General features: G+C 40.9%; 1 protein-coding gene across 2 annotated transcripts; it reads left to right on the top strand.

Annotated features, from left to right (window-relative positions):
• The first annotated feature begins 383 nt into the window (after positions 1–383).
• Positions 384–10,857, top strand: LOC143528847 (calcium/calmodulin-dependent protein kinase type IV). Of its 2 annotated transcripts, XR_013134536.1 has the most exons (12): positions 384–1,231; positions 2,582–2,660; positions 2,753–2,815; positions 3,004–3,086; positions 3,748–3,820; positions 7,089–7,179; positions 7,369–7,443; positions 7,567–7,642; positions 7,806–7,932; positions 8,125–8,277; positions 8,947–9,453; positions 10,457–10,857. XR_013134536.1 is itself a non-coding variant. In XM_077024760.1 (11 exons), exons 1-11 carry the CDS (start codon positions 1,125–1,127, stop codon positions 9,373–9,375), a joined length of 1,356 nt encoding a protein of 451 aa, XP_076880875.1. In that variant the 5' UTR covers positions 384–1,124; the 3' UTR covers positions 9,376–9,978. The 2 variants fall into 2 exon arrangements, 1 of the variants encoding a protein (XP_076880875.1); XM_077024760.1 differs by lacking the exon at positions 10,457–10,857 and having other exon boundaries at positions 8,947–9,978.
• Positions 10,858–11,362: the final 505 nt, after the last annotated feature.

Consider the following 11,362-nt stretch of genomic DNA (forward strand, 5'->3'; position numbering starts at 1 on the left):
CAGAAAAATGTACTATAAAGCGTATCGATAGTTCATAAACAAATGGGTTTTTAATTACTATTCAATTACATCGTTTTTCAAACGGGAGCTGTCTACGGTGCTGAATTCACCCGCCTTTGTCTAAAGACAAATAAAAAACGTATTTCCTATTGAAAGAAATAGCAAAGAGATTTGCGACTGATTCCATGTGCTTTAGTAGTGCATTCAAGCTTTAATACTGTAAGAATATTAAGTTATTACGAGGGCAGAACGAGGACTGGTCGCGGCTGCAACACAGCTGTCTCAGACAGTGGAAGCAATGGATTGGTGGAAATCCTCGTAGGGCGTGTGGTTTAGGTGACAGACCCACTCCTTGACGTTGTCACAGCGTGCCCGCCCCTGTCGCCACCTACCCAAGTCAAGCAACACCGGAGATGAACACATATAATACCCGATATTTTCTTGGCATTCTTTCTTGTAACTGAGAATATTTACGACTAGATCCCGGAGTAGACTCGCAGAACACGATACACAGAAACGATTAGGAAACGCCCCGGCGATGAGGCGCGTGTTATGATCAAGTGCACTTGCTGATCGCGGCGCTGCGTCGCTGCGTCCGCTGGATTACGGGGTGTTTCGTTGCATGTTCTGTGTTGCGGCTGGACGTGAGACGATCGGCACACACAGACGCGCGATGGGGCTGTTCACGCCTCACACCGCGAGGCCTTCCGGAGGCTGATGATCAGCTCTGAAAACAATCGGCGTGAAATGTTATGATTGCGTTTTGCTCAGCACTGCGAGTACATTTCCCGTCAGATAGGACGCGCAAATATTCTAAAATCTTTTTTAGGACCGGATTTGTATGTTTCAAATAAACTCTTACGGTAGCCAAAGAACGGTTCGTCTGGAGTTTTGATATGCGCACTCTGTTGGAAATGGAAACATTTAACACGAGGACATTTTAAATCATTGAGACTCAGTTTAAAGATATTCGTCAGTGATTTGTAGAAAGGCTCTGAACCACGTTTAAACAAGGCACATCCAGATGTGTAAGTGACGTCCGATGCGTTTTCCTGTGCTCCCTTGATCTAAGGGACCATCTGTACTCTGAAGAGAGAAGCATCTTGTCTTTTGGAGGATCAACCATGCCCACATCTCGTTCCGGCGCTGATGCGGTGGAATACTGGGTCGATGGCTCGCGTCGAGATGTCTCAGTGGAGGAGTTCTACTCCATGGGACAAGAACTGGGAAGGTAAGTAGAACACAGCTTACATCTTTCTAGACCATCGCTGTGGTCTTATGTGGGGTAGCTGTCCTATGGTACATTTCAATTCAGTGGTATACAAAGTAATTGCTCTGCCTTTAACTTTGTTACTGTGGTAAAATATCTTCAATCGAGTGGTGTAAGATTACATAATATAAAATCTGCCTACAACGTAGCAGCTATTTTCTTTCAGCAGAAGAGAGTTGTAAAGAAACGATATGTCATGTTTCAGAACATTTGCGAAAGTGAGTTTACTCTGTTTCTCGAGATCAGTTACACTGAAAGCGTGTGTGTAAGGAAGGGAAATCCAGGCATATTGTTAATGAGGGCAGGCTGAGGTTTAAGGACAGAAAACAGACACGAGTGGATTAAACGGGGAGAGGATAAGCAGGTGATGCGGCTCGGTTTTCACCCCTGACCTGATATGCGCGCGCCCTTACAATGGTGGTGACATTTAAATACCGTCTTTTTCGCAAATACCGCCTTTGTTAAAAGTTCAAATCGCAAAATAGCAATTGGCTTCCCCATGGACAGTGCAACGTGATCTCGTGCATCCATACTGACAGTAAGTGTTCACAGTTTCACACTACGTCATGTCCAGGTCCCTGACTGGAGCTAAGAAAAAAAACGAAAAAACAACTTGGATCTATTCGGGTCCGGGAAAACCTACTCGATAAGTGGACTGTTGAAAGTTTGAGCTTTCTATCAGATCGTATTACAGTTTGCTCATAGATAATGGAACAAGGAGAATGGACCTCAGCTTAGTTATTTATATTTTGAAAAGCATTTGACATCCTTATGTAAACATAAGTTAAAAATAGATAATTCTAGTCATAAATCTGGAAAAGCCATTTAAAGCCATTCTCATTAAGCCATGTTTAATGTTTTCCTGTATTTTAGAACTTGGGATTCGGTCATCAGTTAGAAAGAGATGGTGGGTTGGTTACCAAGGAGACATACAGCTTGAGTGTGATTGGCTGGGGTTAGGCACAGCAGCCTCCTCAGTAGGTGCACGCTAGAGGTTTTTACTCATCTTGCCACAGTGAAAAGTGAGCCAGCATAGCCTATGACCTCTTTGACAGTCAAACGTGTTGGTGGCTCATTGATCAGACACAGAGAGATTTTAAATGACCAAAGTTCATTTGGAGTAGATCCCTTAAACTGAACACATTTACATTATCTGATATTCCAGGATCCATCAAACTTAACACATTTACATTATCTGATATTCCAGGATCGTGTTCTCTGGTAGCGACCCCCTGCCCTGTCTAAACGCTATACCATACCTTCGTATTATTAATCCATTCATTGATTGTTCCTGTCTTGCTGCTGCTACAGAGGGGCCACATCAGTGGTTTTTCGCTGTGAAGAGAAGCAGACAGAGAAGCCATATGCAGCTAAAGTGTTGAAGAAGACCGTAAGTCGACTTTTCATTCTGGAGCAAAATACGTGTTTTGCTTTTAGATCATATGAGATATTTTTAATCAGGTTTATCAATATGCATTGCAGATCGACAAGAAAATTGTGAGAACCGAAATAGGAGTTCTTCTGCGTCTTTCTCATCCAAACATTGTAAGATTTTGTGCATTTTCTATGTACAAACAGAAACGTACACTTGTGCAATTTATTAGGCCAGCAGTACACAGTTTTCATTCCACAGCATTACAAACACTTTGCGTCCGCAATACCTTGTGTTTTGTATAAAGCTTATTTGAATATTATTTTGTCATCACCAGTTGTTTCTTTTCCGTGGTCCATAGATCCGCCTGAAAGAGATCTTTGAAACGGAAACAGAGATCTCCCTTATCCTAGAGCTGGTGACTGGGGGAGAGCTCTTTGACAGGTGTGGCATCACCACTGTTAGGGATGCTGACTGTATTAAGGGAAACATCAAAATGTAATATATAGGATATAGCCTAAGGCCTATGTCATAACACAACCTCAGTTTCCTGGAGACAGACAGGATAAACTCTGACTTCAGACTATGAGGTATATGTATATGGATATTTGGGGTATATGTTGTATGGATAAATGCATACGGTAGATGGCAAGGATTTAAATCCATTTTCTTGATTTGAATGAATCAAAATCTGTTTTTTTATTTTTTATTTTAGTACAACCATTCATTTACCATAGATACAGTCAGAACTTAGTCTAAATGTTCACAACAGAATTTCCAGTCCAGCAAAAAAAAAATATATATATATAGACAAAAAAATACAAAAATCCTTAATTCACTTTCATATTCTGACAATAGTCATTCATTCGTTTCCATTTGCAAACATGACTCCTCATCCAATCAGTGCGTTCTGAACAGCTAATGCTACTGCTAGGTGATTTTAAGTAATGCTCACAACAGAATGCAGTTAAAACATGTTTTAAACATGCATGTGCTGATAACTGGATCTTTCGTGGCCGGTGTGACCAGGCCAGTCATGAGTGCGAGATCGCGCGCGCGTGTGTGTGTGTGTGTGTTCAGCCAGTGTGCTGTGTGACTGTTCCAGGATTGTGGAGAGAGGCTACTACAGTGAACGAGATGCTGCTCATGTCATCAAGCAGATCCTGGAGGCAGTGGCGGTAAGGGCTCACGTCACATGCACTAAATCCTCTTTTCATTTTCATATTTAAAGAAAATTACTTAAACGTCAATTAAAAAACCCCCCACTAGATCCATCTTAATTAAATGCCTATTTAGCGTGATATCATGCAAGTGAAAACCTGGTGAGGAAGATGATTGTTGGCTCTAAACTCTCAGTAGGATAGCTGTTAGTATCTGAGTGATGAAGAACAGGAAGCGTTCTCGCTCCCTCTATGTCACGCGTCTCCCATCTCCCCGAGTTTCTCACACCTCGGAAGACACAGATGGTGTTAAAAGTAAACTTCTTTTCCCCAGAAATGCCCTGATTTTTACAGCTACAGTCATTTTTAGTCATGCTAAGACTTGTTTCGTTGTTAATCCCGAAAGCTGTAAATCAGTCTATTCTTAGGACTTTGTGCTGTGCTGTATATGCAAATGATCAGACACACCTTGCAGAGATGTGTGATGTGCAAATGAACTGCTATGTAGGTTGCAGTTTGATCTCCAGTCTTTTGTTAAAGATCCTCAGTGCCAACTAAAAGTTAAGGTTGCTTTCTGTTATTATTATTTCATAAGACATTATAGCCATTTAATTAATTAAGCCATTTAATCAATTGCATTATTACCTAAATGTCACTGGGTTGCCTTTACCTTATGTACCCTCCATATTATAAGCCACTGGTCAGTAAATGTCTGCTTCAATTTGTGTTCCAGCAGGGGCTGTATATAATTGGTCTAGAACTAATTAGTATATTACTGTAAAATCCTGATCAGTCTTTCTCAATGATGTAGCTATATATAGACAAACTATATCAACATCTTAATATTGGGGTGAACTCAGTTCACGAGGCCAGTGCTCTTCACATAGGTTGATGATTAAGTCTCAGTGGGATCCTGAGGGAACTCCCGAAGCCGTCTTAAAATGACATCATGCAGCAGCCAGTTCAGATGTTTCCCAGTTTTAACGTCATGGAAAAACACAGTGGTTCCAGGGCAGGTTCGGTCAGAGGGAGTCACAGTACTTGCCCAAAGCCTGTAGTTTTGCAGCAGAGAGATTGAGGTAGGGGCCATTTTTTTAAAAACGGCTGGCGGATGTGTGATGTTTTACCGGTCGCTCATGGAAGGCTGAAGGGATATGCTACCAGCAGAAAATAATCCTCTCAGAGTAAAAAAAATTATTCTGTTGCAGTTTTGCTCTCCATTTTAATCTCTTGTCCAGGGGACATCTGGGCTGCCTGATATCTAACAGACTGGGAAAAGAGTGGAAACCTTGTGACTATGAAATAGAACTATGGTCCACGTGCTTGAGTTTTTGTGTGAGGAAGGGAGTGTGTACACAGGAAGTGTATGCGTGAAGTTGAGTGTCTTTGTGTCGGTTGCTTTGCATGAATATATGAACACGATGCAAAATTTCATTTCCTCTTGACATATTAATCCCTGCTGTTATACCATGATCAAACATGCTGGAAGCATTGTATTACAGCAAAGTAATATATGAATATGAAAAATATGAAGCACACAAGATGATCATGATGGCTCTTTCCAGTTTATACCCGTACCATACTGAAAGGTGCATAGATCACATGTAAACTTTTATTTAAACACAATGAACCATGTAAGTCTTTTATTATGATTCATCACCTACACCAGGTGTTGCATGTGACTGACTCATTTCTAACCTTCCAACTTCCACTGCAGAATGATCCTCTCAACACTCATTTTTAGATGCTTTCATTTGACTTATTCTCTGTGACCTGTTATTTACAGATATGAGTGATATGTGACAAAATGTGGTTAGTGAATTTATGACATGATTGAAAAATAAAGGTTTTGCAGGGGGGAACAGACACTGCTTTTCTACACCGTGCATGCCTGTCAGCATTTTTGGATTGCATTACTAAAAACAACATCTGCTGTTCCTGCTCGCCAACTTAATTAACCCAACTAGACGCTGCATGAGTCACACATCCACCGTAATTCGAATCAGAGACTCCCACGCTCTGTGAATGGATATCGACTGTGATTAATAACCAGCGAGAACTTTACAAAAACTCTGGGGAAGGAGAACTGGTTGTAAAGGTTCAGCAAAGACCCATCAATTGTCTCTTCATAAGGTGACATGGTTTTAAGCAGGAGCAAAAACTCTCCCAGCAGCCACTCTGGCTCTGAAAGGAGGCAGAGGGGGAGGTGGTCTGGCCTGGGGAGTGGATTGGGGGTGGGGGGGGGTGGGTAGTGTCAGATATTGTGGGCTCTGGCTTCCCAAGGACCTCTTGCAGTGACATGGGCCTGTGCAGACCTCCAGCATGTGATGGTTCCTCCACTGCGCAAATGAGCTCTTGCTGTTCAGTCTAATCTGGACATCAGAGTGCCTGGGCCCCACACTGGATTACACACGCTGGATCCTCTCACATGTGAATGCACACCATCACTTAATAGGCATTTAGGCACAGTTGAATAAACTAATGAGCAAAATCACCACAACAAATCACCTATTAGCACAACCCAATCAAATGAGAAAGCTTGCACTGAGAGCGGGTCAGCAGGTCCTGAGCTCTGGAGCAAAGCTTATTTTGTGCTTTTGTTTCAGATGACATATTTACACTATCAACTAATCTGGCCTGCGTATAATCTGATTTAATTATTACTTTATCATTAAAGTATACTTCTCAACTGGTGTTTCCCATCCCAGTACTAGGTGCACAATTTATTGTATCCCAGCCCCCACTATACAAGTTTATTTATAAAGCACTTTTTACAGTAGATGTTGTCACAAAGCAACTGGAATCTAAGCCTCTTGTAAACAAGCCAGAGTTAATAGTGGTGAGGAAATACTGCCTAAGGCTGCGAGTTAGAAACTTCAAGTGGAACCAAGACTCAAAAGGGGAGACCCATCCTGCTCTGGTGGACACAAGAAATCACCTGACCCGTTTCAGGTATTCACTGTTCCTGATTACTTGACCGTTGTAGGAGCTGGAATAGTGCAAAAATTTGGTTGCTCTACGTGGTCACAGAGAATTGAGATAGTAAACAATTATTTGGAGTTTCAATAAGGGAAATAAGGAAATGACCAGTGCTTCAAAGACAATTGATGCTAATTGCTGCTAATTGCACAAGGACAGAAAGTCTTTAGTTAGTACTTCAATAGAAACAGTGTGGAAAAGTGCAATAGCTCACTATAGCTGTTTGGAACTTTGCAGTAAAGGCTGACAGAATGTGCTGAAATGGCCTCTCATAGCTGGTGTGAAACTGTATCTTTGTGTGTTGTAGTACCTACATGAAAATGGAGTAGTTCACAGAGACCTCAAACCAGAGAACCTCTTGTATGCTGATCTGTCAATAGATGCTCCACTCAAGATAGGTAATTATATAACTACAAATTATATTGATACGTTGCCTGTGTTTTAAGAGCATGCGAAGGTAGGTTACTGGGTAGAATGTAATAACTGTAACTTGATCAGGTCAGGAGGCAGGAAATGCATTCACTGTTTTACACAACATGATGAAAATAGCTTTGTTTATCCAAACACTGTTATGTCATCTGGCACAGCGGACTTTGGTCTCTCCAAGATAATAGATGAGCAAATGACCATGAAAACGGTGTGTGGTACACCTGGATACTGTGGTGAGTTTGAGATATATCAACAAACACAAAAAATACAAATGCACCAGAAATTCTGAATCATGCCATCATAGGAGGTGACTTCACTGAGCAGTCCCTGGATTTCTTCCTCTCATATTCTCTTAGCTCCTGAAATTCTCCGTGGCAACGCTTATGGCCCAGAGGTGGATATGTGGTCCGTGGGAGTCATCCTGTACATACTGTATGTAAATAAGTGACTACGCTGTTTTATTGATCATGTGAAAATAACAGATACACACGAAACAAATAATTTATTTCAAAATTCTCTGTTTTGTCTCTGGGCTTCACAAAATTACCTGTGTAATTGGTTTTCTGATCTGCCTTTCCTCTCTCTCTTCCCCCAGGTTGTGTGGGTTTGAACCATTTTTTGATCCTAGGGGTGACCAATATATGTACAGCCGCATCCTTAACTGTGACTATGAGTTTGTCTCCCCCTGGTGGGATGAGGTTTCACTCAATGCAAAGGATTTGGTGAGTTCTCACTGCTTCCAGAAACTTCAAATGGCATCAGTACTTGGTCTGATCTGGTTTGGGGTAGGAGATCAGCTGCTAGTCATTCAAACAGCTACGTTTTTATATTAATTAAGTGATAAAGAAGCCTGAATGCTGAAAGCTATCCAGTCAATTAATCTCTGTGTGTTCCTGCTGCGTTTATGCGCACAGGTGAGCAAGCTGATAGTGCTGGACCCTCGTAAGCGGCTGAATGTACGTCAGGCCCTGGAGCACCCGTGGGTGCTCGGCAAAGCTGCACGTTTCTCCCACATGGACACCACGCAGAGGAAGCTTCAGGAGTTCAACGCTCGTCGCAAACTGAAGGTCAGCAGAAGCTTTGTGTGTCTGTTAAGCAGGTTTTTATTATGACATTCCACTACAATAAAATTTGCAAATCAGCAGGAAATGGGCTAATTTGGTGTCAGCTATTCTAAAAGAGGGACCTAGAAATTTTCACTATTGTAATCTCTAGACTAAAACTGTATATTAATTTGATAGATTTACAGAACTTGATCAGCATGTTTAATTGTTATAACAGTATACAGTTACTGGGGTGTGAATCCTTACTGAAGCAAAATGTGCTTTCCTTTGAGCAGTGGGGAACCGTCAGGGCCCTCTACGCCCTCTCAGAGGGCCTAAAATATTCTTAAAACAGAAATATATATAATATAATTTATCCAATTTTATTTTATCTACTTACAGCTTGACAATCGACATCTAAACAATGACAAAAATATAAGCAAATAAATTATTCACCCGTGTCTATTCAATCTGTGTTGGAAGGTGACATTGTTTAGATGTCGATTGTCAAACTGTAAGTAGATAAAATAAAATAAAATTCGATAAATTATATTATATATATTTATGTGTAAGAATATTTTAGGCCCTCTGAGAGGGCGTAGAGGGCCCTGACGGTTCTCCACTGATATATATATACACACACACACACACACACCAAATATGTCAACCTGGTTTCTGTAAATTTTTCCACAGGCAGCCATGAAGGCTGTGGTGGCCACAAGCCGCATGCACGAGGGCTCGAGGCGGAGGACAGACAGCTGTGAGATCCCCAGCTCTGACAAAAACTCACGGCGACTCAACTGTGAGATCCCCAACTCCGACAAAAACTCACGGCGAATCAGCATTCAGAGGGAAGCCCCCATGGATGTCCAGAATGAGCCTGTTCCTGTCGAACAGGATGTGGACAAGCCTGGGGAAAAGGAGGCATTACGTGACCTAATTCCACCTATCCACCCCCCACACGGTTCCAAATTGCCCATGCTTCCCCTGGGCCCTCTTCCCACCAGGCCACCCCTGAAAGCAGAGGGACTGAGACAGACCTCTGTCATCCCCAAAGTTCCAGTTGTCCGACCGAGGGCACCAAAGAAGAGCTGCTCGGTGGAACCTGGAGGCAAGCGCTAGCCTTCGTCTGACCTCACCACACCCCCAGCCCTACTAGCATCAGCAATGGCTTCATCAAGAGTGGAAATAGTACACAGAGTGAGTGCCGGTGATCCAAAGCACGTTTTTTTTCTTTTAAACATGACACAAACGGTGGGTAAGTCCTGGCACCTGGCCAGACAAGGCTTAGAAATATTTTAATATTACACTTTTGGATATGGGTCCCTTAAACAATAATTGTTTATGAAAATTTACATAACTTATATTTCCAAGGAGGCAATTAGATGTCCCTTCAGAACTATGCTACCAATATAGTTAAAATTTTTAAATTTGCTTCTTTACTTCACACACCATTGCCTATATATGTGAGATTTCCCATCTTGAAATTTTATTTCTGTATTCCTGTTATATATGCAGACAGACATACAAACTGTATGGTTCATGCTTACTTTCCATTAACTAGCACTAGGGTAGAAAGGACAATGTTATTGTGAAATTAATATTGTAAAGGTGTATTGTTCTGAATGACTGGTATAAGGAAAATGTTTGTATTGTAAATACAATTTTGAAATAGTTATATAAATATTCACTTATCCTTATCATTTCTACATGCTTATTTATCACATTATAATTGATTATAGAACATAGTATATATATATATATGTTTGGACATGTTTTTTTCAATTAATGCTCAGAAAAATGGTGGCTAGGAAACTGTCTGTGTGGTGATCATGAATACTATCCTGTACAACATTGTGTGCAGCTGTAATTGGGCATTTCCATAGCAGAAACACAACAGACTCCATCCCAAGGTTTTCACTGGACGTGATGTAATACTGGATCACCACATAGATTTTAGCACCTAAACCCTTTCCACTTGATCTGTTTACACATAACCATGTCCATATGCAGTAATGGTGTAGAAAATAAATCCCACTCACACTTATGTCAGCCCACAAGTTGTGTCCAGCATCCAGATGCATTCCATAAAAATGTTGAAAAAGGTACTATTTACATTTTCTAAGATGGGGAGATATGCACATCAAGCTCTGTTCACATGGATGTATGTCTCAACCACACTTTCTACCTCTTTTCTCAACAGGGGCTTCCAACCTCTTAAAGACTATTCTGGAAAAAAGTTACAATGTTTAGATACTAGGAGTTAATGACAGTGCTTAGCATACTGGCATAACACAAGCCTGGCATTTTATGTCAAAGGGCTGTTTTACGTCAATAGTGAATTTATTTATCTGCCTTTGTGAAAATGTAGCATCATAGAAAAATGCTTTGATATGTAAACATTCTATTCTATTGACAAACAGGAGCTTTGTATAATGCTGACATGCATGGTAATTAGTCTTCACTGAAATACATCTATATGATTATGTGTAGTAAATATATATTTTACCATGAATATGCATCACTTAGATATGCAGTCTTCAATAAACAGCCTGCAGGGCAATGTAGGTGACATTTGTGCTTGATCAGGAATTCTGTACTTTCATGATTAATAAATTGTGAGTTATTATCATTGATAATTTTGTGGAAGAATAAATATAGGGATTTTTTGCATCAGAGCATGACATACAAACATAATATATATATAAGACCTGAGAGACCTGACTGGAACATATCTAATCATCATTTCACTGAGGTACAGAGGAGCAAGACCATGAAGACATTTAAAAACCATCACTAGAACCTTAAAATCTATTCTAAAGCTGACAGGTAACCAGTGCAGTGAGTGGAGTGAAGGTGTAATATGATCTCTCTTTCTCCTGCGGGTCAGAACCCTTGCAGCAGCATTCTGAACTCGCTGTAGGTGAGAAATAGAGCTCTTTGGAAGAGCAGATAGAACAGTGTTACAATAATCTAGCCTTGATGTGATAAATGCATGGACAAGTATTTCACTGTCAGCAAGAGAGAGCATATCTCGGACCTTAGCGATGTTTCAAAGGTGAAAATAAGCTGTCTTGCATGTAGTCATGATGTGTGATTTGAAGCTAAG

This window comes from Brachyhypopomus gauderio, chromosome 12 (genome assembly GCF_052324685.1).
Source record: "Brachyhypopomus gauderio isolate BG-103 chromosome 12, BGAUD_0.2, whole genome shotgun sequence".
NCBI classification, from domain to species: domain Eukaryota; kingdom Metazoa; phylum Chordata; class Actinopteri; order Gymnotiformes; family Hypopomidae; genus Brachyhypopomus; species Brachyhypopomus gauderio.

Excerpts from the sequence above, each read along its gene's own strand:
- LOC143528847 (XM_077024760.1), top strand. The coding sequence starts at position 1,125 with ATGCCCACATCTCGTTCCGGCGCTGATGCGGTGGAATACTGGGTCGAT. Across the intron at positions 3,087-3,747 it reads GGGGGAGAGCTCTTTGACAG|GATTGTGGAGAGAGGCTACT; the intron begins GTGTGGCATCAC and ends TGACTGTTCCAG. Across the intron at positions 7,180-7,368 it reads AGATGCTCCACTCAAGATAG|CGGACTTTGGTCTCTCCAAG; the intron begins GTAATTATATAA and ends CATCTGGCACAG.